Source organism: Microcaecilia unicolor, chromosome 6 (genome assembly GCF_901765095.1).
Source record: "Microcaecilia unicolor chromosome 6, aMicUni1.1, whole genome shotgun sequence".
Lineage (NCBI taxonomy): Eukaryota > Metazoa > Chordata > Amphibia > Gymnophiona > Siphonopidae > Microcaecilia > Microcaecilia unicolor.
Window position 1 is genome coordinate 65,275,640 of NC_044036.1, and position 27,220 is coordinate 65,302,859.

At 44.8% G+C, this 27,220-nt stretch overlaps 1 protein-coding gene across 1 annotated transcript in view; it reads right to left on the bottom strand.

Annotated features, from left to right (window-relative positions):
• Positions 1-27,220, bottom strand: part of SELENOF (selenoprotein F) — a 90,863-nt gene that overhangs the window by 53,298 nt on the left and 10,345 nt on the right. The window contains exon 3 of the mRNA XM_030205347.1: positions 15,363-15,530. Coding sequence (XP_030061207.1) covers positions 15,363-15,530 — 168 coding nt within the window. The remainder of the gene's footprint in view (positions 1-15,362; positions 15,531-27,220) is intronic.

Genomic DNA, 27,220 nt, shown 5'->3' on the forward strand with positions numbered 1-27,220 from the left:
TTTATTCAATTACATTTACAAGGTTGTATGATGCTGTGTTTTACACTGGTTGGCAAAATACCTATAACTGTGATACTGGATTTAGAGGAGTGGAACAGTAGCTTAGTGATTAGAGGAGTGGGCTCAGAACCACAGAAGTCAAGGTTCACATTTTGCAGATGCTCCTTAAGAGCCTGGACATGCAGGGGTGGTTTGCATCAGTGGGGGATTGGGCATCCCCCTGGTAGGTCACTGAGGTTACCAAAACTGTGGTAATATGGCCCCTTAAAGTTGCAGGGGTTTGCAGGCCATTAGAATAGGAAAAGCAGCTAGCCTATTACTTCCTGTGACTTTAAGAGGGCAGACTCAGAGGGGACATATTGCTGCTACAGTTTGTTTACTTCCATTGAAGGCATGGCTCATATAACAAACAGAACAGAGGAGAGGGAATCCAAAAGCAAAGCAGCAAAAGCTAATGTCCAAAAAAGCACAAGGAGCCTTTAAAAAATGAGAGCGTCTTAGTTGTACTCTATTAATCGGACCCGACATGGTCCGTGTTTTGGCAACAAATGCCTGCACCAGGAGTCTATTGTATTCAAAGAAACGATTGAAAACAAACTTGTTTTGAAAAAGACAGGTCCGCTCAGAGGTGAACCTAGTTGATCTTCTGCTGTACAAAGACAGCCAACTCTGTACCACGGAACATCGACTAGGTTCACATTTTGTCCCCACGCTTTCTTGGCAACTCTTTATGAAGTACTGAGTGGACCTGTCTTTTTCAAGACAAGTTTGTTTTCAATCATTAGATTACCTGTTTCTTTGAATACAATAGACCCCTGACGCAGGCATTTGTTTTCGAAACATGGACTGTGTCGGGTCCAATTAATAAAGTACAGCTGAGATGCTCTCATTTTAAGGCTTCTTGAACTTTTTTGACTTCATATAACTGGCTGGGGCATGGAGCAACAGCAGCTGGAGCCTGGTTCTATAGTGAATGCATCATCAAGATTAGGTGGGAAGCAGAAGGGAGAGATAACTGAGGGGAGAGGACCAGGTAAATCATTTCACCTTCTGTTGTCTCAGGTACCAAACTAGATTGAAAGCTCTCTGGGGACAGGGAAATATCTATTATACCTTAATGTAACTCCCCTTGAGCTACCAGTGAAAAGATGTGAGATGAATGAATGATTATAAAATAGAAGAAAAATCCCCAATAGTTATGAGTGAAGGATTCATGGTACTGGTTCTCAGCGCTGGGTTCAACTGTGCAGAGGCTTAAAGGAGCAAGAAGAAAATGCTGGATCAGGGGGAACCCCCCCCCCCCCCCCCCCCACCTCAACTATTCATCCTGAGCAGTTGAATTAGATAGACAAAAAATAAGACATGTTTTAGAAAATGTATATTTTGGGTAAAAATGTTAACATTAAAAATATGCAGAATGATTCTAAAGCTATTGCAAACTGAAATCTATTTTGATGCCTTACATCAATAGTTTCACAGTTAATCCTAAAATTCTGCAATCTCTCTCAAAAATCTCTTTTAAACAATACATCAGACACAGACACGGCAGTTATTAACTGAATACAGAAATATCAGCATCTATCTTATTTCCTCTGTAACTCATACATACACACACCACAGGAAAAAAAAAAACATCAAGATGATCCAGGCCAAGTAAAGTCAGCAGAATGTCTCTCAATAGCAGAACAGCAGCAAGAGGACTCAAGTTCTTAGTAATATGGTTTGCCACAAAAAGAACTGAAGAGCACTTTTCTAAAACTTAGTCCATTTTTTGTCAGTTTTGAACTACGCAATTAATTTTGTTCATCAAGGCAAGGATTCATTTACCGCAGCTTATTCCTGTGCCAAAACTCATGGACTTAGTGAGTTTTGGCATAGGAATAAGCTACAGTAAAGGGGCTCTTTTACTAAGCTGCAGAAGGGCTAATGTGGGACTATCATACGCTATACTGCACGCTAAAAGGGAATTACCATGGGACGCCCTGAGGCATCCTGCAGTAGTTTCTCCACTCTGCATGTGCTAATCCCACACTGGAAAATATTTTTTTATTTTCCAGCGCAGGTGGTGTGCCCATGGGCAGAGAATAGGCATGCCTGCACTAATTGGGTAGCGTGGGCACATTACTGCTTGCTACCCAATTTGCGCAGGAGCACTTACCACCTCCTAAATGGGCTAAAGTAGCTGCAGCGTGCAGAAAACCCCAAATACGGTCACCAGTGCTGATCACTTTTTAGAGCGGCTTAGTAAAAGGACCCCTGAATGAATCTTGCCTTGATGAACAAAATTAATTGCACAGTTGAAAAATGGACTTTGGAAAAGTGCTCTTCAATTTGAAATATGAAAGTTGTGTACTTCTTCTTGTGAATAACTATTAATAAATGAAATCATTATAACTATCATCAATGTAGCATTTCACTATGAATGCTTTAGAACAAACCATCTACCATAACAAGGTGATTGATCATTTATTTATTGGGAATTATTAACTTCCTTTATGAATAGATTCAACCAAGGCAGTGTATAGCAGGTCCAGTTTAAACATTAAAAAAAACTTAAAATTTTAATATTACCTACTCACTTTTGCAGAATGCACTGCACTGATTTGCAAATCATCTCCCAGAAATTTTTCAGACACTATTTATTGCATTAGAAGAATGTGAAAAATACCTTTTTTTCTATCATTTTACAATTCTGATCTGCTCTCACATTAAACCTAACACATTTTATCAAAATCAAATCACCACATGCTAAAATGATTCAGAATTGGTTTGCTTGCTTCCTTGCAGCAGCAGTCATATACTCACTACAAAATTAAAATTTCCAGCAAGTGAGCAATTCAGACACCGACATAGAAAGAAGAAATGTAGAATGATTTATTTTTCCAACAGAGCTATAAAAAAAATTAGAATTCAAAGAGTATCTGATAAAACATTCATGGTAATCTCTTGTCCATCTTCCTCTTTGAGGCATCATACCATGCATTTGGATTTCATTATTCATCTTTTCCTAACTGAATGTGCATTTAAAAACTCACACAAAATGGTCATAAATTTAGTGAAAATTTACTTTTTGACAAACTCAACTAGGACTTGATATAGTAATGAGTTTGCTCCAATTATGAGTATATGAAGCAAATGTTTAGTGCAAAGACCCTGTTAGTGATGTTTTCTCCGTTTCCCCTGTTTGGAAGGTTTCAAGAGAAAAATCTGCAAAGGAACCAGGCCAATGGCAACTGATTTGTTCACAGTAAATATTATATAAATCATACATTATCTCACATCAAACAAGACAGGGAGATGTGGAGAATGGGTAGCAGTCCTGACTACAGACATAATCAAAATGTGCAGAATTGCCATCTCCCATCTAACTGAATCAGAATCCCTTTTCATCCAGATGGAAGAAGAGAAACCAATCTAGTTGCTCATCAAACACTGAGCACCTCTTAATAACACATTATGGTTAGTACAGTGGGCTAAGAACCAGGAGAACTAAATTCAATTACCACTGCGGCTCCTTGTGACCCTGGGCAGGCCACTTAACCCTCCATAGCCTCAGGTTCAAAAACTGATTGTGAGCCCATCGGAGACAACAAAAAAATATGTAAACCACTCTGGTTGTACCACAGAAAGGCAGTGTATATCAACTGCATTTACCTAATACCCATCTGTGCAAGAACTCCTCCATCTGATTACAGAGATGACCCGGAGTTTCCCTGGACTGGTGATCATGGGAGACTTTAATGCAGGGTTTAGCAAATTTCCCAGGCACCTGGGATTTTGTGCTTCTGAATGTTGTTTGTTTTGCAGAACTACCTCAAAAAAAAAAAAAGTGTGTCACCCACATTTGCACTGCAATTCAGTTCTAAGCTTGAGCCACATGATGCAGAAAAACTGGATTGGTCTCAAGAAGGTTTCAAGTCTTGCAGGTTGTTGAACGGCGACAGTCCTCATATCTCCTAGATTATCTTCACAGAAACCAAGATATTGGGATTCACCTCTGTGCTAATACTGCTGGATTTCTTATCTACATTTGTTGCTGTGGACCTGTAGGGGCTAAGCCCTGCTTATATAGCTACAAACAGTGCTTGGTTAACAGCCTCCTGCAATTCAGTCTTCAGACAGTGTTTCAAACAGCATAGACTGTCTCAAGATTTGTTGAGGCCTGCATTTCAGCAAATTGGTGCCCCTGACCCACTTTAGCTGCTGTAATCACCTTGCAGCTATTGCATCATGGACTTCTTATGCAGAGATACAGACCTCTGGTCAAGTTACCCCAGCCACTTTGGAGCTTGGGTTCAGAAAGACTTTCCTGAATTCCAAGAACTGTGTCTTTAATGACATAGACATTCTTGTGGTTTTTGACATTGAGTGTCCAGGACAAAATGAATTATCTTATCTTCGGGAACAGTACCCCTCTCAGAACCATATACAAGGGGTGTTCCCCTGGAACCAAAAGTTATCTGGTGATCTCATCATATCTGAACTGTCATCAGCTCGTAAAATTCTACTGAACTCCTCTACTAATTTCTGCACTGCTGGGACCCTTCAGAGCTCTACTACCAGCTGATCACCTGCCGACCTGCGCCTTTATCCTGAAGAAGAAGAAACTTGCTTCACTACCAGGTTGTTTACAAGCTCTGTTGTGCTAGTGGGTAATAAAGCAGGCAGTCCTAATAGTGGGCCTAGGAAGCATATGTTTATTCTGAAACAATTCCTGATAAGTGTTCACATGTTAACATTTAAAGTATATTTGTTTATTGCTTTTCTGATATACCTAGCATTTGTACATAATTCTTATATTCTAATTACCTCAGTTTTATCTTTAGCTGTTTTACTTGCTTGCAAATAAATCAGCTTTTATTTTTATAATCTCTGGGCCTTGTGTCAGTTGCTTATCAGTGCTCCCAGGAGCTAAGTACTCACATACGCATAGTCAGGGGGACATAGCCTAGAAATACTTATATAGTGCTATCATTACATAAATAGCATGTTCCTTTTACACAGTGTTCACCAGGAGGTGTCGTATAACTGTTTTGCTCCTTATAGACCACAGTACCATGCTAGCACAATTGGTAGAAACAGGTATCAGTGGCACAACATGCCTCGTTCAGATCCTATCAGATGGGCAACAGTTCATAATGGTTCGGCAGCACCTCATTGGCACTGTAAGCGCTAACATGCACGGTACCACAAGGATCGATACGGTCATCTGTTTTGCTTAATAATATGTACCTTAAGCCCCTAGCCGAGCTGATTCAGTCAGTAGATACTCAGTTCTACATCTATACGGATGAATCATAGCTACTCTTGCTCCGACTTACCTATAGTCATTAATAAAACGACTACCAATATGTTTAACAGCAATTTAAAGAAACTTTGCCTAAGCCTAGAAAATCTGAGCCTCTGTGGGTTTCTGTAAGAAATGTATAAAGATTGCTTAATTAAGCTTTGGTTCATCAATCTGATTTTATGAGTCCTATTTTTGTATAGGTTCTCAGGTTATCTGGGGGCGATTTATAACAGTTTCCAACACAAGTAGTCACATATCACATCAAAACCCCATTAGGGAGCTACGAACTCCCCCTTAACTCACAGATCAGGAGCTCTGGGGTACAGCTAGACTAAACCCAAGCAACCTTCAGGAGCTGCCTCTATCATCTGCGACAACTACACTATCTCTCCATACATTCTGAAGGCAAGTCTTGTCACAGTGTTTCACATCATGATTAACATCAAGGCTGGATTAGTGTAATACACTCTACTTTGCTCTGATTATAAAAGGTTTGCACCAACTTCAATTGATTCAGAATGCTGCAGCAAGACCAATAGAAGGTTGTAAGCAATGTGATCACATTACACCATTCCTGCAAAAACTTCACTGGCTACTAGTATAATACAGGGCTAAATTTAATATTCTATTTCTGATCCTTTAGCCCCTTAAAGGAAATGGGCCAGAATGTTTGAAGAACAGGATCTCCATCTACATACATCCAAAGGTTGCTAACCACAGCCTCCAGAAAGGAAATGACATGATGTGACACTTGACAAGCCTTCTCTGGAGTAGCCCCTACACTCTGGAATGCACTCATAGAAAGGATTTGCTTAATGCAAGACTATTTCTACTTCAGCAAGCAGGTAAAAGTTTGGCTCTTCTCCCAAAACTTTAGTGGTAGAAGCCAGGGGCGTAGCCAGACAACAGATTTTGGGTGGGCCTAGGCAAGAAGTGGGTGGGCACCAAGTGTTCTTCCCCTCCCCCACCCCCCAACCACCACCAAAAAAATATCTCAGCTGGCGGGAAAACGCTTCTTTCCATCTTGGCAGTCTGCAGCAGGTATGCGCTGAAAAATGAGCATGCTCAGGTGCCAGTATCATAGAGAGTACCGTTTTCGTTACCATAAGGGGGAAGTCTTCAGCTGGCCGAGCTTGGGATCCCCACCAGCTACCACTAAACGTGTGCTACTGTTGGGTGGGCCCTGGCCCACCCAGGCTCACCTTTGGCTACGCCACTGGTAGAAGCAACTCATTATCTAGTCAAATGCACAAGGACTAATACCAGATGCACATACTGCTTACCCACTCGTCCTCTAGCTGCACCTTTACTGACTCCACAAGCAATTTGTCCTTAAGTTAGTCATCTTTATTTTCTATCGATCTAACTACTGTTATTCTATCCTGTCTATATGTTCCACCTCTGTTTATACCCTAAACTACTAAGATGTTTGAAGGTGTATTGTCTCGACACTATAAATAGTATACTACGTGCTGAAAATTTGAATAGTTTTACTGCTGTAATTGTCTATTGCCTATATCAGGCTTATTCTTGCTGTACACCATCTTGGGTGAATTTTTTCAAAAAAGGTGGTAAATACAGCCAAATAAGGAAACAAAATTTTCTTCAAAATACACAGTTGATTACAGTACATTTATGAACAGTCTATAAGTTACGTTTTTCAAATAAAAATTGATTTTTTCTGTCTAAGATACTTCCATCATGGCTTTAGTTTTGCCTCTATTTAGACCATGATGCTCATTTTGAAAGCACTTAGCCTCCCAAAGTTCCATAGAAACCTATGGAACTTAGCCTCCCAAAGTGCTTTGAAAATATGCCTCTAAGTTAACTATGTTGAAAAACTATCTTGTCTTGAAATACTGCAAACCAGTGCTGGCCACTTTTTAGAGTGGTTTAGTAAAAGGACCCCTGAATGAATCTTGTCTTGATGAACAAAATTAATTTCACCGCTGAAAACAGTCAAAAAAATGGAATACAGAAATCATAAAGAAAAACAGCTTATGCATTTACTATACCAAAAACGTTTCAACATAATTTGTCTCAGCACATGCTGAAATTACGTCTTACCTTGAAAATTCCTTTCCTTCAGTCAGCCACACTGTTCTGAACAAGAGGGTGTTATTCCTTCCTAAAACAGATGGAGGTAGAGAAAAAAAAACTGATCTCTTTCCAGTGACCTTACTGGTATAAGGTGTGGTGCTGAGAGGCAAACCTCAGTATGCATCTGCCAAAGCAACAGATGGTACCTTCGTAATGCATGTACGTGCCCCATCAACCATTGCAGTAGCAATTATCAAGTGAGAATAACATCACAGAGTGCACTTGCTACCCTGCATATGCCAGGATTGAGACTCTTCGCTATCTTTTTCTTTTTACAAGGAAAAGGAAGGAAGGAACAGAGCACCCTGTGAGCCCCAGGCCCTAGTCTTCTGAGGGCATATTTCAGAACAGTGTGGCTGACTAAAGAAAAGGAAATTATCAAGGAAAGACACAATTTCACCTTTCTTAGCATCAGTCACACTGTTCTGAACAAGTTGGATGTACCCAAGCAGACTTACTGGGCGGGGAAGACAAGACCCCCCAAATGACTGCTCTTCCAAAATCTGAACAGGCTCTGGCTAGCTCAACCAACCTGCAATGCTTCACAAAGGAAAGGAGCAATTAGCATATTGCTGCCCTGTAAATATCTTCTGGAGAAACCACCTGGGATTCCACCTAGGAAGCTGCCCGAGTCGAGTGAACCCTCAATCCTGAGGGTGTAATTCCTATAGATGTAAGCAGACTTGATAGTCTTGATCCATCTTGCTATAGAGGCCTTGGAAGCTGCTGGACTTTTCCTAGGGCCATCAAAAGGATGAAGAGGCGAACAAAAACAAAATTCATTCATCCCCTTCAAATAGTGCAGCAACGTATGCTGGACACCTAGCTTAGGCAATCTCCAAGCCAAAGCATCGGAACCCTCCTCCACAAGGAGAAGGAACAGAACTCCTGGTTCACATGAAATGAGGAAACCACCTTAGGAAGAAAGGGAGGAACCATGCAACTAGACACTGAATTTTCTGAAAGTGAGAAGTATGGCTCTTTGCAAGACAAAGATTGAAAATCTGAGCCTCTCCAAGCTCCAACTAGGAAACAAACAAACAAACAAGTCTTGAGAGAAAATCCTTAATGGTAGTTGATCCCAGTGGCTCAAATGAGAGCCCCGGAGAGCACTGATAGAACTAAAGGCAGGTCCCATGATGGCAAAGAAGGTAGAACCAGAGGAAGAAAATACGCAAAACCGAGCCACCTATTTGTGAATATGGAGGCGCCCATGATGGAACCCCAAAAACTGGAAAAGGCAGTCACTTGCACCGTCAAAGAATTCAGTGCCAGGCCTCGATTCAGGCCCTGCTGCAGGAAAGCAAACGGAATGTGGATCTGCGCCTTCCAAGGGGACAGCGTCTGCCCAGCAAACCAAGGCACGAACACCTTCTAAACCTGCACATAAGCCAGAGACGTGGAAGTCCTTTGATACTTGAGTGAAATAGAGAGATAACTGTGAGCTAGAAAAGTCTCTCAAAGTACCACCTTTCAAGACCCAAAAGGGAACCGGATCTCCCATTTCCACCACCCCTGCCAGGGAAGACCATGGCGCCTTTTCAGTGGAAGTGGCTCAATTACTTGTGTTGCAGGGCCTGCAGTTTGGCTGCTTGGACCTCCGGGTGAGAAACTAGTCTCTGTGCTATATCAAAGCAGACTCCCAGACGCTCCAAGACCTGATAAGAAAGCAGGTGACTCGACATGATTCTCCACCCAGCCTGGATTCTCTAAAAGGGCTGTGACTTGTGAGGTGGCCACCCTGGCCTCCGCCTCCAAGCCTGCTCGAACCAACCAATCATTCAAAGAAGCATAGACCCACATACCTAGGCACTCTATATGTACTGACCCTACCCCTAACCTGGAAGAGGTTCCGGGTGCTGTGGATAGCCCAAAGGGCCCAAAATTGAAAAAAGCACCCCAAAACACAGAAGGGGAGGCACTGCTTGGATGTTCTACAAAAGGAATATGCAGAAGGGCTCTGTGAGGTCCACGGATATCAAGAAATTGCCTGGGTGTTCTGAGGCGAACAGTTACTGGAGGGTCCCCATGGAAAATGCCAGACCCAAAGGCAGATATTGAGGCCCTTGATATCCAAAATAGGACAAAGAGTCTCCCTTTAGGGCTACAAAATAAATGAAATAACGGTTCCGACCTTGTTCCGCTTCCAGAATAGGTTCTACCATCCCCAGCACTAGGAGATGCAGTAAAGTAAGAGTGGTAGCCTGCTGCTTTAGCTCTGAGCTATAGGGAGATACCAGAAGGCTTCTGGGACAGGACAGGCCAGCTCAAGAGAAACTTCTTTCGACTATCGGCAGGACCCACTGATCTGAGGCAGAAGAGAGACAATCTGCCACCCACTTGAACCACCGAGGGGTCCTGTGTGCTCTCATTGGACAGGCCAGAAAGTTTTGACCCCATCAGCAGAACTGGAGACTCTGGATCTCTTGGCAGTATGAAGGAGCTTGGCTGAAGGGTTTGTCCACAGCAGAGGCTGCAGCCAACGAATCTCTGTCCGCCAGTAAGCGCCTGCCCTCCTGTGGCGATCCCCAGTTGAAGGCCACTCAGAACCTTTATGTCTGAGTTCAGGAAGCCTCACCCATGTCCTCTGTTAACCTTTCCAGGTCCTCCCCAAACAGCAACTGCCCTTCAAAGGGAAGCTGACTGAGGAGCATCTAGGAGACTGCGAAAGTGTCCCAGTGGCGCCGCCACAACCAACAGCAAGCCACCACCCAGGATGCCACTGACTGGGAGGCCAGACTCATCAAATCACAAGTATGTTAACCAAAAGGGTCATGTTCTATTCCAGGTGAGAAACCTCTGGAGACTCTGGCAGCTGCCGCAACCAATGCTGCAAATCGAGTCCAAGAGGTTCTGTGGATCCAAAAGGCACTTCAGAACATCTAGTGGCCCTGAGGTAGCTGGGTCTCTGTGTTGATGCTTGGCCCCTGCTTCTTGACCTTGGCTGTGCTCCCAGGGCCTGCTAGGGCCCTCCCACTGGTCAAAGGTCAAATCTCTGCTTGTAGGGCTTGCTCAACCCTCTGGGCTAACCCTGGCACCTCATCAGGACCCTCACCTGCTAATGGACCCAGGGTGGTGGGAAAGAAATGTCCCCCATCCCTCCAAGGCCCGATACAGAAAACTGTAGGAGGAGAAAAATGGCTGCCATAAACACCGGGACCGTGGGACCTGATGCCTCAATGCTGGGAACCTGAGACATACACCTGGCAGTCCCTACCGAAGTCGGAAACAGACTGTCACAGGAAGGGCAGGCAGAGCCAGCAGCTGCAGACAGAACAGTGTCTGCCAACATGCCTGCCCGGCTATACGGCAGGCACATGCAGGCTTACCTGCCCTCTTGAGCTAACTCGGCATCTCAGCCACCCCCCCTGCTCACTTGGGTGTGCTCCAAATAAGTTTCTTTGTTTCTTATTCAAGGCTGCAAAAGCAGACTTTTATATATCAGCCCTATTTCCTGCACCAGGGAAGCAGGCAGAAGTAATAAACTAATAAAACTGCTTGAAGGCTACAGGGGAGTCTGAGGGAATAACATCCAAACATAGTTTAGGGGAGGGGAGAGGGATGGAGACCCACACCCAAGACCCCGTGGATCTGAGCCAAAGCCTCACCCAGTGGACACTAAGAAGTGTGACTGGGGTAGCGGAGTCTAGCTCTGCGCTTGACCAAATGCGGTCTGATACTGGAAATCCTGGGAGCGGCCATTAAACTGAACCTCGCTGTGTGGATGCAGCCAACAGAGCGGGGAGCTAGGCCAGGGACGGGAGCACCAAACTGAGAGATCTATCATCTGAAAGAGGTAGAGAAAAATACTGAGGACTTCCTCTCAGCACCATACCTTATACTGGTGAGGTCACTGGAAAGGGATCAATTTTTCTCTATCTCCATCTGTTGGTAAGCAGGAACAACATCTGCTTGTTCAGAATGGTGTGGCTGATGCTAAAGAAATGTAATTTAATATGTTTACTGTAAATACTAGGAATGTGCATTTGTCAGTATGCCTTAAAAATATACTGTGTGTGCAAAATTGATTTAAACACAAGTTAAGCTAATTTGCATGTGCTGCAAAGCTTTAAACCATGTTAAAAGATTTTTTTCTTTTATTAAACTGAATACGAACAAAGAAAAAAACATACAAAAATGGAGATTTCTGAAAACTCTGAAAAAGAACTGAAATTTTTTGCCCTAATAAATATGTTATCAATGTAGTCTGTAGGTTGCCATTTCAGTTTGAAACTGTTATTTTAGATAATATCAATTTATTGACAGTTACAACACAGATGCTTCCTGTGTTGCCTTCATTCTACAGGAAAAACCAGCACTGACCATCCTGACCTTTTCTCTTTGGCTTTATCAAATAGCTATTTAATGAGGCAGCTCTAAATGCAATCCTAATTTGTTTTAGATTTTCTTCAATGAGACAACGTACTGAGTTAGGACAGAAGTGCAATCAAAAAGAGCACTGAACCCTACCAGTATGTCAGCACTTTTTCAATACACCACTGGCATGAAACGAAAGCAAAATAAAATCCAACATAAAAAAAAACATTTTTGGTTAACCAGTAAAATAAACAGTACATTTTATACAGGTTCTTCTTTTAAGTACAGCTACGTATATTCAGTCTGCTGCCTTCACACTACACTGAAACCTACTGAACCGTAAGTGATAAGCAGACAGAATTGGCAGGTGCCTTTGGAACAGAAAGGCTGCAAGAAACAAAAAGTCTAGGTTCTGGATTATGAGGACAAACCAGGGTAGACAAATTTGAGAGGGCAGAGTGTAAATTGAGTAGTTTTTGAGGAACTGTCTATTCAAATGTGCTTTCTCTGTGAGACATGCTGTCCAGACAATAATGGGATGTAAAGGAATGAATGGAAGATCACGTTGCAGCATAAAACATCTCAAGTGTAAGGAAGCAGGGATGGGTGATAAAGGTTGTCACAGCTCTGATCCGATATGCCTTAAAGGCATTTGATATTTGCTACAGTCTGCCACAAGTGCAATGTGCTATGCAGTCTGTTAGCCAGTTTGATAAAGTTCAGCCAGAAGGACGCTAGGCTGCACAGGAAAAGGCATAACCAGCAGAAGAAAGGGAGGTGTTAGTGCCTCTGTACAAGTCTTTCGTGAGGTCGCCCTCTTGTTCATTTTTGAAGGTCGTATCTTGCTAAGGACAGAAAAAGACAAAGTGGTTCAGAGGAAGACAGCAAAACGATATGGGCTTGCACCAAAGACATATGTGAATAGACTTGAAGACCCTAGAGGAAATGAGGGTAGGGGAGATACAATACGGATGTTTACATACTTGAAAGGTATTAATATAGAAACAAATAATTTTCCATACAGATGGAGAAACTGTAAAACTAGAGGAAATGAACTGAAGTTGCAGAGCTATAGACTTAGGAACAACATCAAGGAATACTTTTTCACAGACAGAGAATACTCTCCTGGTGACGATGATGGAGACAGTAACAATAACAGAACTATAAAATGTGTGGGATAAACACAGATGATCCCTAGAAGGAAAGAGGACAGCATCGAAACAAAACCAACCTTATGGCTGTTGAAGTTTTATAATAAGCAGGAGTGATGCTTAGATGGCAACTTCAGCATTAGGGAAGTAAGGAGAGTGCCGGGCAGACTTCTACAGTCTGTATCCTGAAAATGGCAAGACAGATCAGGATGAGCTTCGACCGTTTCGCCAGTAGTTCAGAAGTAAGAACACTGCTGGGCAGGTCTGTGTTCCAAAAATGGCACAAACAGGTCAGGATCAAGTACAGAGAAGCTACTCATCAGTAGCAGCTGTTCCCCAAGGACAGCAGGCTGAGTATTTTCACATCAGGGTGACATCTGTGGACTGCTGAACCTTCTCATGCAGCAAAACACGTGAAGAAGGAAGATGAGCTGAGGATAAACTGGCTGCCATTCCCACCAAGTTCCTCAGGGCTAGTCAGAGGCAGGATCAACAGCCCTTAAATTTGTCTCCTGCTCATCTTCCAATGCTGTTTCTAACAAAGGAAATGGCCCATCAAAAGCTGGCAAAGCGTGCGCTGCACTCCCCACATCTCCGTGGTTCCCCTGGACTCTCAAGGTGGTTTAGCACTGCTTTTGTTCAGTTTTTTTCCCCCCAAAGCCTTGAACAGACTCTCTCTTTTTTGTTTTAAAACTTTATTTCCCTGAACAGGAAGAAACTAAAGCAAGCTGGGGAGGGAGGGAGGGAGTGCAGGGAGGGGAAACGAGACCCACAGCCCCGCAAGCAAAGGCCCCATGGAGACCAAGCCTGAACTCCATCCAGTGGGCACCCTTAAGTGGTCTGGGTGCTGCAGAGCAGTAGCTCTGCGTTTGACTGGCCCTGAATGATGAACCAGAGGCAGAAGCAACGCTGTTAATCTTGACCGCAGTACTAGGCCAGAAAGCCTGTGCACTGGGGAGCTAGACCTAGGAATAGCACCAGCCTAAACAAACTTACCACCTGCTGGAGGTAAAGAAATACTGGAAAGTTCCAGCAGATCACCAGCTTATATCCAGTGGTATCACTGGAAATTTCAGCTCTCTACCTCCATCTGCTCGTAGGAAAGACACACAACTCATTTGTACAGAGTGATGTGGCTGAGACGCTAAGGTAATTTTTACTTTAAAAAAATTTTAAACAAGCTTTCCCCCACCAAGATCTAACAGTTTATTTCACAACTACTCTTTAAATGCTATAACATACACAAGGGATATTGTATGTTTCCAAAATTCTTTACAGTACTCCTCGTGTAACCTTATACATACCAAAACATTTATAAAATAAGATAGTCTCCAACATAGTAGGAAGGCCAAAGATCGATTCCCAAATCCAATTTCTGATCTTTGGGCTGGCACACATTAGGGATGCCAACAACTGTGGCTGGAAGGCTTAGTCACTGCACAAAAGGAAGATCTATAGCACCTGCCAACGATAAACGGGGCTGGAGTAGGTTCTGCCTGAACTGGAAGTCCAGGTGTGGAAGAAGGCAAGCTGAGCAAAATAACATAAAATAAGCAGGAACTATAAAAGTATTCTGCAAGATGGTTTTCTTATGCAACAAACATTTATGTAGGTCAGATATTCAGTGAGGAGATATTTTGTCTTACTGTTTGTAGGAAACAAAGAAAAATCAGTAAAAGACCAACAGGTTAACAAGACACATGATGCAAATGGCAACAAACTTTTTTCTAGATCATTTTACTAAGAAGGAATTACACTAGTTAATTCAATGACTTCCTTTTGAAATCTTTCCAAATTTACTGTTAAATGGTGACAATACTCCAAATATAATTTGTTGGCTTTGTATTATGATTTTGATGAACGTAGCCAATTAAATATTAAATGCATCCTCAGAACTGACTGTAACCCAATTAATTGATACCAATGCTTTTTCAATGTGTAAAGTGTTAAAGGGAATTCTTATGGTTTTATGTAACTGCTGTTGCACTGTCAAAACAGTCTTGGGAGCAGTTAGAAATTTTATTCACCTTCGGCCTTTTTTACTAAACCGCGCTAGTGATTCCCGGTGTGGCAAATACACAGCAGCCCATTCATTTTGGATGGGCTGCGTCACATTTGCAGCATGGGAATTGCTAGCGTAGTTTAGTAGGATGCCCTATGTTCTCAGGGCATGAGATGCTTCTCAATTAAGATGCTGGAAGAGATTGTCCAAAGTGAATATTGGGAGTGTCAATATTTCATTGGAGAGTTGTGGGTTTTTCACTGCAGAGGAGTTTCTGGATAGGATTCAATATGGTACTAAAAGAAAAGGCACAGATTTAAGATGACAAATCCTACTATTAGTCAATGTAGTCATACACAGCAGAAGACAAAATCTTTCTCTGAGATTTATGGGAGTTTTGGACATCTCACAGCTCAACCTAATTCCTCAACTGAAAATGTTAAACTATATCATATAAAAAGGTGAGAAAATATAGCATCTGTAGAAGTCTGACGACACATACCTTTTTGGGTTCAATTTGGGCTTCCTCCTGACAGCACTTCCTGCAGTATGGATCAAGCTGATTCAGACTAAACTGTTCAAGAAGGTCACATGAACTGCATAGTAAACTACTGGAAAAGCCCAAATCTTTGCATGCTTCAGATGATAGCTCTGCTCCATATGCAGATATCTGAAAGGAAATATATTTAAAGGCTAAGCTTGCATATGTATATATATATATATATAGCATCATTGCCCAACAAACAAGAATGTGACTAATGTGGAATTACAATGCCTGAAGTTGAAAGCCCAGGACATTAGTGTCCTTTGAAAATTATAATTTATGACCTGGGCAAAGTTTCTTTACACACTGCATTTATCTTATTACAGAACCCTGGAATATGAAAATTTGTTATGACTGGATCCAACAATAATACATAATATTATTTCCTATCAGTGCTTTAGCAGCAGCAGCTATCAGTACATTTTAGTACATATTTATTTTGCATTTAGCCAATGACAATTTATTTCCCCATGCAAGTGATCAAATAAACAAATATAGATAAAGTTTCCATTCAAAAAAAGTCTTTCATTTGGAAGTGGTAGACAAGAAGCACAGCTAAAAGGGGGTGTGTGGGTTTAAAGATATGAGCAACAAATTAGATTCACTGATGTTTTCATTTTCTCCAAGGACAAGCATAATAATAATACGTTCTCAGTAATGGGTAATGTTATCTGATGGAGTCTGGAGTAGTAGAAAAGTTCAACAAAGCTCTCTATGTAGAGCACTGTAGTTAGGATATCAGCGCCTGTGTGGGACTTCTCTCTCTGGTGTCACATAGGATCATTCCAGTTCCTGCTTTTCCTTTGTATGCGTTTCTTAAATCTCCGTAGGTTAGTTATCAAAGCTTGGAGTTTGGTCATGTGCTCCTCCAAGAGGAACACCACCCCCTGGGATGTGCTGCTTTGGTTTTGTATATATTTTAACTTTTATGTTATTTCTGCTACTTGAATTATCATTATGTGTTAGATTTTAGTTGTTTATTTTATACTACTGTGAACCACCTTTATGTTCTCAAAGTGTTAGACTTGCTGCCCACATTCGCCACGAATTAATATGTTACAAGAAATTCTACCCACTTCTCCAGCAATTAATATGTTGGAAGAAATGAGTTATTTTGGGGAAAATAGCTCTAGAGCAACTCGCCACTGCTTATAATTTAAGAGCAGGTGCTGTATTTATATTGATTTCTCCACCAATCACCAAAGGTGATAATTGCAATAAATTAAATAAATTAAGTATATATATATATTTAGAACACAAAGAGACCATATTTTTAGCTTCAAAAAGATTGATTTAATTTACAATTTCACACGAGAGGTAGGTTTTTAAGAGGAATCTTTACAGGTAATCTGTGCTTAAAATAGAACAAAGTAGCAGGTCTAGATCAACTTACAAGTCCTTGTTACAAGCATGCTGTGGTCCAGCAGGACTGATGAGCACATGTTGAGGACAGGAGGCATCAGCAGATCCCAAGAGAGCAGCAGGTCCCAAGAGGAGGAGGTTCCAAGAGGGCAAGCTGGGCTGTTTCCAGGCCTTTTATAATGTTAGCAGAGAAGCATGGTGTGTGCATGTCTTGGATATTTTGCAAGGCATTATGGTTAATGTAGTCTGTTCACATGACCACATTATAAGTCCTTCTTTCTGCAGATGTCCTGGCGTCCATTTGTCTGATAGATGATTGAGCTTCTTTTGTCTGATAGATGGGCTTCTGAGTCTGAGTAATAGGTGGAGTTTCACTGTCTTTTGTTGCTGTAGCCTCTGTGATTGATTCTTTGGATAGGTGTTGATGGGCTTAGGTAACCACCCAGGCTAGTAGTTTTCCAGTGGAGAGGGGGGAAGTAAAGTCTTTGCAGCTGTATATTTTATATGATTTGGATCTGATCCAGCAAAACCAATAACTCTGAGAATTAAACTTACATCATGCTACATATTTCAGTAATAAACTGATACCGTTACATTCCCTCTCTTGGCTCCGAGTGAAAATAAATTTTTAATATATTGGAATGAGGAGCCATAAAATGAACTATAAAAGCTAAAATTAAAAAAAAACAACTCTAACAACCTCGTACAGTAGCATAATTTCAAAACAACAATAGCAAAGGTACTGAACTGTTTACATGGGCATGTGTATTGGGAGAGGTGAATCTTTTAATAATGGACATTGAACAGACTGGACCGTGCAGGTATTTTTCCTGCCGTCATCTACTATGTCACATCACTATGAATCTTGGAATATGTCCTTAGCTGGGATATGACTGTTATAAGCTAAAAGACTCATCATTATTACTTTTGTTTGCTCATGACTTACATTTAGGTAGCTAGGGTTAAGTTTTCTGTGGTCAGTTTCATTAGGCTTCCATTCAGTCAGGTGGCAGAGTATGGCTTTGCTCTGGTTTAAAATAGGATTGCAAGTACACTTTATATGACTTCAGCCACACAAGCGTCATTTTGCTCTATTTCCAGAGACCATCTCCTTTTGTGTCACCTGCTCAGGGGCATAGGCTGCTCCCAAGTTTGTGCCACAGGATATCTTACCCAGTATGCTAGCCAAAATCAATAGCATGAGAGTGCACAATTGACCAATTTACCACCGCAATGGGGTGGAACAATGTATTCAGTCATATTTTCAGCGTTTGACATTCCAAGGAAAAATATTCTATGAATGTTTCCTAACACTGTGAATGTTTCCCTATATTTTCTATTTCAGAGGCTACTGTTTCATTAGAAACAAGAAAGACATATGTATGCAATTATAATAATTTCCTAGGCTACTATTACACACAAAACAATTATTCCTATCATTCCTATGCAATAATATTTACTTAATCATTGACCAAATTAAAAAAAAACAGAGTCATGGTATAGTGCCATGAACTACCTTTCAGAGAGAAACCTTTTATTTTTCAGAGAGAAACCTTTTATGGGTAATGAGTGTGGTAAAAGGTTACCATATTTATCTGCTTTAGCAGTGTTTAATGTTGCACTTTAATAGACAATACTCATGTGTTTAATGTTGTAAAGAATTTAGAAAAGATATGTTAATTTTGCTTTGCACACAGCCAATATTTCATTCCAGGGAGAGACATTGTGTGCGTCCTGGCTGTAATGTAGAATAAACTAAAAAGGTCAGAAACATTCCCTGTACTGATTGTACCTGATAGATCATGTATCAAAAACAAATTACAACAGAAGCTATCACAGAGAGACATTTTAAATCTGACTTATTGCAAAGAGACATTACTAAATCTTAAATGTTCAAAAGAACAATAGAAGCTACATCTTTAATTCTTATCAGTGTTACAAAGGACCATTGCAAAAACTTTTTCTATTTTCCGGTCCAACATATTTTAAAAATAGCAAAAACTTTTTCCATTTTCCTGTCCAACCTATTTTAAAAATTATCACCTGGATTTCCCTGCCATCTGCAGAGTGGGTCATGCTGTGGAGAAGTCCAGTCCAGGCTGGATGCGTCTCCTCATGTTTAATTGAAATTAAATTGCAGGAAGGGCTGACAGAATGTCAGTTTCTGGTCCAGCAGGACCTGCAGTTATAAGTTTCTGTTTATCTGGCGGCAAATTTCTCTTTTTATTGTTAGCTATCTGCAATATCTGCAAGGCTACATGAGAGTTTAAAATGTCACATGCTTGCTGGCGGTTTTCAGTAACTACATACTGAGGAGCTGATTTCTTTATTAGAGGTTCCCTTCTATGGGAGCCTAGATCAGAATGCAGCCCAGGTGGTGCATCTGTGTGCTGAGGAGCTGAATCATGAGCATTTAAATTAGACTGCAGAACAGGTTGTGCATATATGTGCTGAGGTTTTGGATGCTGTGAGGGGGTCTGAGAACTAATGGTTCTAGTTAAACCTCCTGCTACAGGTGTGGACTGTGATACTGTTACCACAGCTGAAACATGCATGGCTGTAGCTGTATTTGGGTCTGGAGGAGCACATGGGAGACCCGTAATGGTTGAGACCTGCATACGAGCATCCTGTAATTTTTGTCCTAAGGTTTCTATCTCCTTGTGACAATGTGCATGCTCTTCACCTAGAGTGGGAGTCTGCAGTGATAACTCTCTGACTAAATGCTTCAAACCAGGAACCTGGTTGGCTTGTATTTCTAAGGCGGAAATTTGGGTCTGCATCTGATTTTCTTGGACTACCTGCTGTTGGACTTGCTGTTTAAGAGAATCTACTTGATAACTTAAGCAACTAGTCATTGTGATTAAGAACTCCTTTTCATTCTCTATCTGCATACATTCTCTCTCTTTGGCTAGTAACTTCTCATTCAATTCTGCATGCTCTTTTAAGGCTTTCTCACACATGGCCCACATTAACCAAGTGCATGCAGAAATTCTCTTGCTCCCTTCCTTAATTGAATATAAATCACATTTTGTTTCAGTTACATTATGGGTCCAAGGATTAGGGCCAGAAGATTCTACGCATTGCTTAGGCAAAGTGGGGTTATCTATGTCCTTCTCAAAAGAAACTGCAAAATTGTTTTTTATTTTATGCCAGAGCATGCCTAAAGATTTGATTATGCAATACATAAAATACATGAGTGCATAAGTACCTAAATAAGACCAAACATCCATCCAGCACAGCATTCTAAATATTCTAAATGCCCTGAAAACCTTATCAATTTATCAATCGGAAAATTAATGAAACCTGATACTCAGTTCTCTATAAAGCAGCAAAATACAAAAATATAATTTAAGAACACTGCTATTTTGGCACAATATTCCTGCGCGCAATTCTCCACCAATTAATATGTTAGACTTGCTGCCCACATTCGCCACGAATAGCGAATGCTACATACCTGTAGAAGGTATTCTCCGAGGACAGCAGGCTGATTGTTCTCACTGATGGGTGACGTCCACGGCAGCCCCTCCAATCGGAAACTTCACTAGCAAAGTCCTTTGCTAGCCCTCGCGCGCCCGCGCGCACCGCGCATGCGCGGCCGTCTTCCCGCCCGAAACCGGCTCGAGCCGGCCAGTCCAGTATGTAGCAAGACAATACACTTCAAGGGAAGACACAACTCCAAAGGGGAGGCGGGCGGGTTTGTGAGAACAATCAGCCTGCTGTCCTCGGAGAATACCTTCTACAGGTATGTAGCATTCGCTTTCTCCGAGGACAAGCAGGCTGCTTGTTCTCACTGATGGGGTATCCCTAGCCCCCAGGCTCACTCAAAACAACAACATTGGTCAATTGGGCCTCGCAACGGCGAGGACATAACTGAGATTGACCTAAAAAATTTACCAACTAACTGAGAGTGTAGCCTGGAACAGAACAAACAGGGCCCTCGGGGGGTGGAGTTGGATCCTAAAGCCCAAACAGGTTCTGAAGAACTGACTGCCCGAACCGACTGTCACGTCGGGTATCCTGCTGCAGACAGTAATGAGATGTGAATGTGTGGACAGATGACCACGTCGCAGCTTTGCAAATTTCCTCCATGGTGGCTGACTTCAAGTGGGCTACCGACGCTGCCATGGCTCTAACATTATGAGCCGTGACATGACCCTCAAGAGCCAGCCCAGCCTGGGCGTAAGTGAAGGAAATGCAATCTGCTAGCCAATTGGATATGGTGCGTTTCCCTACAGCCACTCCCCTCTTGTTGGGATCAAAAGAAACAAACAATTGGGCGGACTGTCTGTGGGGCTGTGTCCGCTCCAGATAGAAGGCCAATGCTCTCTTGCAGTCCAATGTGTGCAGCTGACGTTCAGCAGGGCAGGAATGAGGACGGGGAAAGAATGTTGGCAAGACAATTGACTGGTTCAGATGGAATTCCGACACAACCTTTGGCAGAAACTTAGGGTGAGTGCGGAGGACTACTCTGTTGTGATGAAATTTGGTGTAAGGGGCCTGGGCTACCAGGGCCTGAAGCTCACTGACTCTACGAGCCGAGGTAACTGCCACCAAGAAAATGACCTTCCAGGTCAAGTACTTCGGATGGCAGGAATTCAGTGGCTCGAAAGGAGGTTTCATCAGCTGGGTGAGAACGACATTGAGATCCCATGACACTGTAGGAGGCTTGACAGGGGGCTTTGACAAAAGCAAACCTCTCATGAAGCGAACAACTAAAGGCTGTCCTGAGATCGGCTTACCTTCCACTTGGTAATGGTATGCACTGATTGCACTAAGGTGAACCCTTACGGAGTTGGTCTTCAGACCAGACTCCGACAAGTGGAGAAGGTATTCAAGCAGGGTCTGTGTAGGACAAGAGCGGGGATCTAGGGCCTTGCTGTCACACCAGACGGCAAACCTCCTCCAATGAAAGAAGTAACTTCTCTTAGTGGAGTCTTTCCTGGAAGCAAGCAAGATGCGGGAGACACCCTCTGGCAGACCCAAAGAGGCAAAGTCTACGCCCTCAACATCCAGGCCGTGAGAGCCAGGGACTGGAGGTTGGGATGCAGCAGAGCCCCTTCGTCCTGCGTGATGAGGGTCGGAAAACACTCCAATCTCCACGGTTCTTCGGAGGATAACTCCAGAAGAAGAGGGAACCAGATCTGACGCGGCCAAAAGGGAGCAATCAGAATCATGGTGCCTCGGTCTTGCTTGAGTTTCAACAAAGTCTTCCCCACCAGAGGAATGGGAGGATAAGCATACAGCAGACCTTCCCCCCAATCCAGGAGGAAGGCATCCGACGCCAGTCTGCCGTGGGCCTGAAGCCTGGAACAGAACTGAGGGACCTTGTGGTTCACTTGAGATGCGAAGAGATCTACCAGGGGGGTGCCCCACGCCCGGAAGATCTGACGCACCACACGGGAATTGAGCGACCACTCGTGAGGTTGCATAATCCTGCTCAACCTGTCGGCCAGACTGTTGTTTACGCCTGCCAGATATGTGGCTTGGAGCACCATGCCTTGACGGCGAGCCCAGAGCCACATGCTGACGGCTTCCTGACACAGGGGGCGAGATCCGGTGCCCCCCTGCTTGTTGACATAGTACATGGCAACCTGATTGTCTGTCTGAATTTGGATAATTTGGTGGGACAGCCGATCTCTGAAAGCCTTCAGAGCGTTCCAGATCGCTCGCAACTCCAGAAGATTGATCTGTAGATCGCTTTCTTGGAGGGACCACCTTCCTTGGGTGTGAAGCCCATCGACATGAGCTCCCCATCCCAGGAGAGACGCATCCGTGGTCAGCACTTTTTGAGGCTGAGGAATTTGGAAGGGACGTCCCAGAGTCAAATTGGAGCAAATCGTCCACCAATACAGGGATTCGAGAAAACTCGTGGACAGGTGGATCACGTCCTCTAGACCCCCGGCGGCCTGATACCACTGGGAGGCTAGGGTCCATTGAGCAGATCTCATGTGAAGGCGGGCCATGGGAGTCACATGAACTGTGGAGGCCATGTGGCCCAGCAATCTCAACATCTGCCGAGCTGTGATCTGCTGGGACGCTCGCACCCGCGAGACGAGGGACAACAAGTTGTTGGCCCTCGCCTCTGGGAGGTAGGCGCGAGCCGTCCGAGAATCCAGCAGGGCTCCGATGAATTCGAGTTTCTGCACTGGGAGAAGATGGGACTTTGGGTAATTTATCACAAACCCCAGTAGCTCCAGGAGGCGAATAGTCATCTGCATGGACTGCAGGGCTCCTGCCTCGGATGTGTTCTTCACCAGCCAATCGTCGAGATATGGGAACACGTGCACCCCCAGCCTGCGAAGCGCCGCTGCTACCACAGCTAGGCACTTTGTGAACACCCTGGGCGCAGAGGCGAGCCCAAAGGGTAGCACACAGTACTGGAAGTGGCGTGCGCCCAGCTGAAATCGCAGATACTGTCTGTGAGCTGGCAGTATCGGGATGTGTGTGTAGGCATCCTTCAAGTCCAGAGAGCATAGCCAATCGTTTTGCTGAATCATGGGGAGAAGGGTGCCCAGGGAAAGCATCCTGAACTTTTCTTTTACGAGATATTTGTTCAGGGCCCTTAGGTCTAGGATGGGACGCATCCCCCCTGTTTTCTTTTCCACAAGGAAGTACCTGGAATAGAACCCCAGCCCTTCTTGCCCGGATGGCACGGGCTCGACCGCATTGGCGCTGAGAAGGGCGGAGAGTTCCTCTGCAAGTACCTGCTTGTGCTGGAAGCTGTAGGACTGAGCTCCCGGTGGACAATTTGGAGGTTGAGAGGCCAAATTGAGGGTGTATCCTTGCCGGACTATTTGGAGAACCCACTGATCGGAGGTTATAAGAGGCCACCTTTGGTGAAAAGCTTTCAACCTCCCTCCGACAGGCAGGTCGCCCGGCACTGACACTTGGATGTCGGCTATGCTCTGCTGGAGCCAGTCAAAAGCTCGCCCCTTGCTTTTGCTGGGGAGCCGCGGGGCCTTGCTGATTCGCACGCTGCTGACGAGAGCGAGCGCGCTGGGGCTTAGCCTGGGCCGCAGGCTGTCGGGAAGGAGGATTGTACCTACGCTTGCCAGAAGTATAGGGAACAGTCTTCCTTCCCCCGAAAAATCGTCTACCTGTAGAGGTAGAAGCTGAAGGCTGCCGGCGGGCGAACTTGTCGAATGCGGTGTCCCGCTGGTGGAGAGACTCTACCACCTGCTCGACTTTTTCGCCAAAAATGTTATCCGCACGGCAAGGCAAGTCCGTAATCCGCTGCTGGACTCTATTCTCCAGGTCGGCGGCACGCAGCCATGAGAGCCTGCGCATCACCACACCTTGAGCAGCGGCCCTGGACGCAACATCAAAAGTGTCATAAACTCCTCTGGCCAGGAATTTTCTGCACGCCTTCAGCTGCCTGACCACCTCCTGAAAAGGCTTGGCTTGCTCAGGGGGAAGAGCATCAACCAAGCCCGCCAACTGCCGCACATTATTCCGCATGTGTATGCTCGTGTAGAGCTGGTAAGACTGGATCTTGGACACGAGCATAGAGGAATGGTAGGCCTTCCTCCCAAAGGAGTCTAAGGTTCTAGCGTCCTTGCCCGGGGGCGCCGAAGCATGTTCCCTAGAACTCTTAGCCTTCTTTAGGGCCAAATCCACAACTCCAGAGTCATGAGGCAACTGAGTGCGCATCAGCTCTGGGTCCCCATGGATCCGGTACTGGGACTCGATCTTCTTGGGAATGTGGGGATTAGTTAATGGTTTGGTCCAGTTCGCAAGCAATGTCTTCTTCAGGACATGGTGCAAGGGAACAGTGGACGCTTCCTTAGGTGGAGAAGGATAGTCCAGGAGCTCAAACATTTCAGCCCTGGGCTCGTCCTCCACAACCACCGGGAAGGGGATGGCCGTAGACATCTCCCGGACAAAGGAGGCAAAAGACAGACTCTCGGGAGGAGAAAGCTGTCTCTCAGGAGAGGGAGTGGGATCAGACGGAAGACCCCCAGACTCCTCGTCAGAGAAATATCTGGGATCTTCCTCTTCCTCCCACGAGGCCTCACCCTCGGTGTCAGACACAAGTTCACGGACCTGTGTCTGCAACCTCGCCCTGCTCGACTCCGTGGAACCCTGTCCACGATGGGGGCGTCGAGAGGTAGACTCCCTCGCCCGCATCGGCGAAGCTCCCTCCGCCGACGTAGTCGGGGAGCCTTCCTGGGAGGTGGCCGCGGTCGGTACCGCACGCGGTACCGACGTCGGGGACCTCAACCTGGGCGATGGGCCAGCCGGCGCCACGCTCGACGGTACCGGTGGCGCAAGCACCGCCGGTACCGGAGGGGTAGGGCGCAACAGCTCTCCCAGAATCTCTGGGAGAACGGCCCGGAGGCTCTCGTTTAGAGCGGCTGCAGAGAAAGGCTGAGAGGTCGATGCAGGCGTCGACGTCAGTACCTGTTCCGGGCGTGGAGGCTGTTCCGGGCTGTCCAGAGCGGAGCGCATCGACACCTCCTGAACAGAGGGTGAGCGGTCCTCTCGGTGCCGATGCCTGCTGGGTGCCGAATCCCTCGGCGACCCAGAGCTCTCGGTGCCGACACGGGGAGGAGACCGGTGTCGATGCTTCTTCGATTTCTTCCGAAGCATGTCACCGGAGCTCCCCGGCACCGACGAGGAGGACGTCGAATCCACCCGTCGCTTCCTCGGGGCCGAGACTGAAGAAGGTCGATCTCGGGGGGGCTGTACCGCAGGAGCCCTCAGGGTAGGCGGAGACCCACCCGAGGGCTCACCGCCACCAGCAGGGGAATGGACAGCCCTCACCTGCACTCCACCCGATGCACCACCGTCCGACGACATCAGCAGACGAGGTCCTGGTACCACCGACGTCGATGCAGCTATCCGATGTCTCGGCGCCGATGCAGAGGCCCGATGCCTCGATGCACTCGATGCAGGGGCGGCCGAGGAAGATGGTCTGGACGCTGACGACGTCGATGCACTCGAAGATCCCGGTGCCGATGCCGACGAAGAGCCCGAGAACAACACGTTCCACTGGGCTAGTCTCGCTACCTGAGTCCGCCTTTGAAGCAGGGAACACAGACTGCAGTTCTGAGGGCGGTGCTCGGCCCCCAGACACTGAAGACACGACGAGTGTCGATCAGTGAGCGAGATAACCCGGGCGCACTGGGTGCACTTCTTGAAGCCGCTGGAAGGCTTCGATGTCATGGGCGGAAAAATCACGCCGGCGAAATCAAAAGCCGAAATGGCGAAATTCGAAGCACCAAATTTAGAGGGAGAAAAAATCTCGACCGAGGCCGAAAAAAGGCCTACCCCGACGACGAAAGAAAACTTACCGGGGCAAAAAAGCTGGAAGTACGGGGAGGATTTACACGAAACCCGGCGGGGGGTTTCCGGAGCACTTCCCGACTAGGACAAAGCTTTCCCGAAGGAAAAAAACACGTTCAAACAAATTGGACGCGCGAGGTCGACTTTCCGGGGCTCGACACGGCGAAAACACGACCGTACCGAGTGCGGACAAAAGAAGACTGGCCGGCTCGAGCCGGTTTCGGGCGGGAAGACGGCCGCGCATGCGCGGTGCGCGCGGGCGCGCGAGGGCTAGCAAAGGACTTTGCTAGTGAAGTTTCCGATTGGAGGGGCTGCCGTGGACGTCACCCATCAGTGAGAACAAGCAGCCTGCTTGTCCTCGGAGAATAATATGTTACAAGAAATTCTACCCACTTCTCCAGCAATTAATATGTTGGAAGAAATGAGTTATTTTGGGGAAAATAGCTCTAGAGCAACTCGCCACTGCTTATAATTTAAGAGCAGGTGCTGTATTTATATTGATTTCTCCACCAATCACCAAAGGTGATAATTGCAATAAATTAAATAAATTAAGTATATATATATATTTAGAACACAAAGAGACCATATTTTTAGCTTCAAAAAGATTGATTTAATTTACAATTTCACACGAGAGGTAGGTTTTTAAGAGGAATCTTTACAGGTAATCTGTGCTTAAAATAGAACAAAGTAGCAGGTCTAGATCAACTTACAAGTCCTTGTTACAAGCATGCTGTGGTCCAGCAGGACTGATGAGCACATGTTGAGGACAGGAGGCATCAGCAGATCCCAAGAGAGCAGCAGGTCCCAAGAGGAGGAGGTTCCAAGAGGGCAAGCTGGGCTGTTTCCAGGCCTTTTATAATGTTAGCAGAGAAGCATGGTGTGTGCATGTCTTGGATATTTTGCAAGGCATTATGGTTAATGTAGTCTGTTCACATGACCACATTATAAGTCCTTCTTTCTGCAGATGTCCTGGCGTCCATTTGTCTGATAGATGATTGAGCTTCTTTTGTCTGATAGATGGGCTTCTGAGTCTGAGTAATAGGTGGAGTTTCACTGTCTTTTGTTGCTGTAGCCTCTGTGATTGATTCTTTGGATAGGTGTTGATGGGCTTAGGTAACCACCCAGGCTAGTAGTTTTCCAGTGGAGAGGGGGGAAGTAAAGTCTTTGCA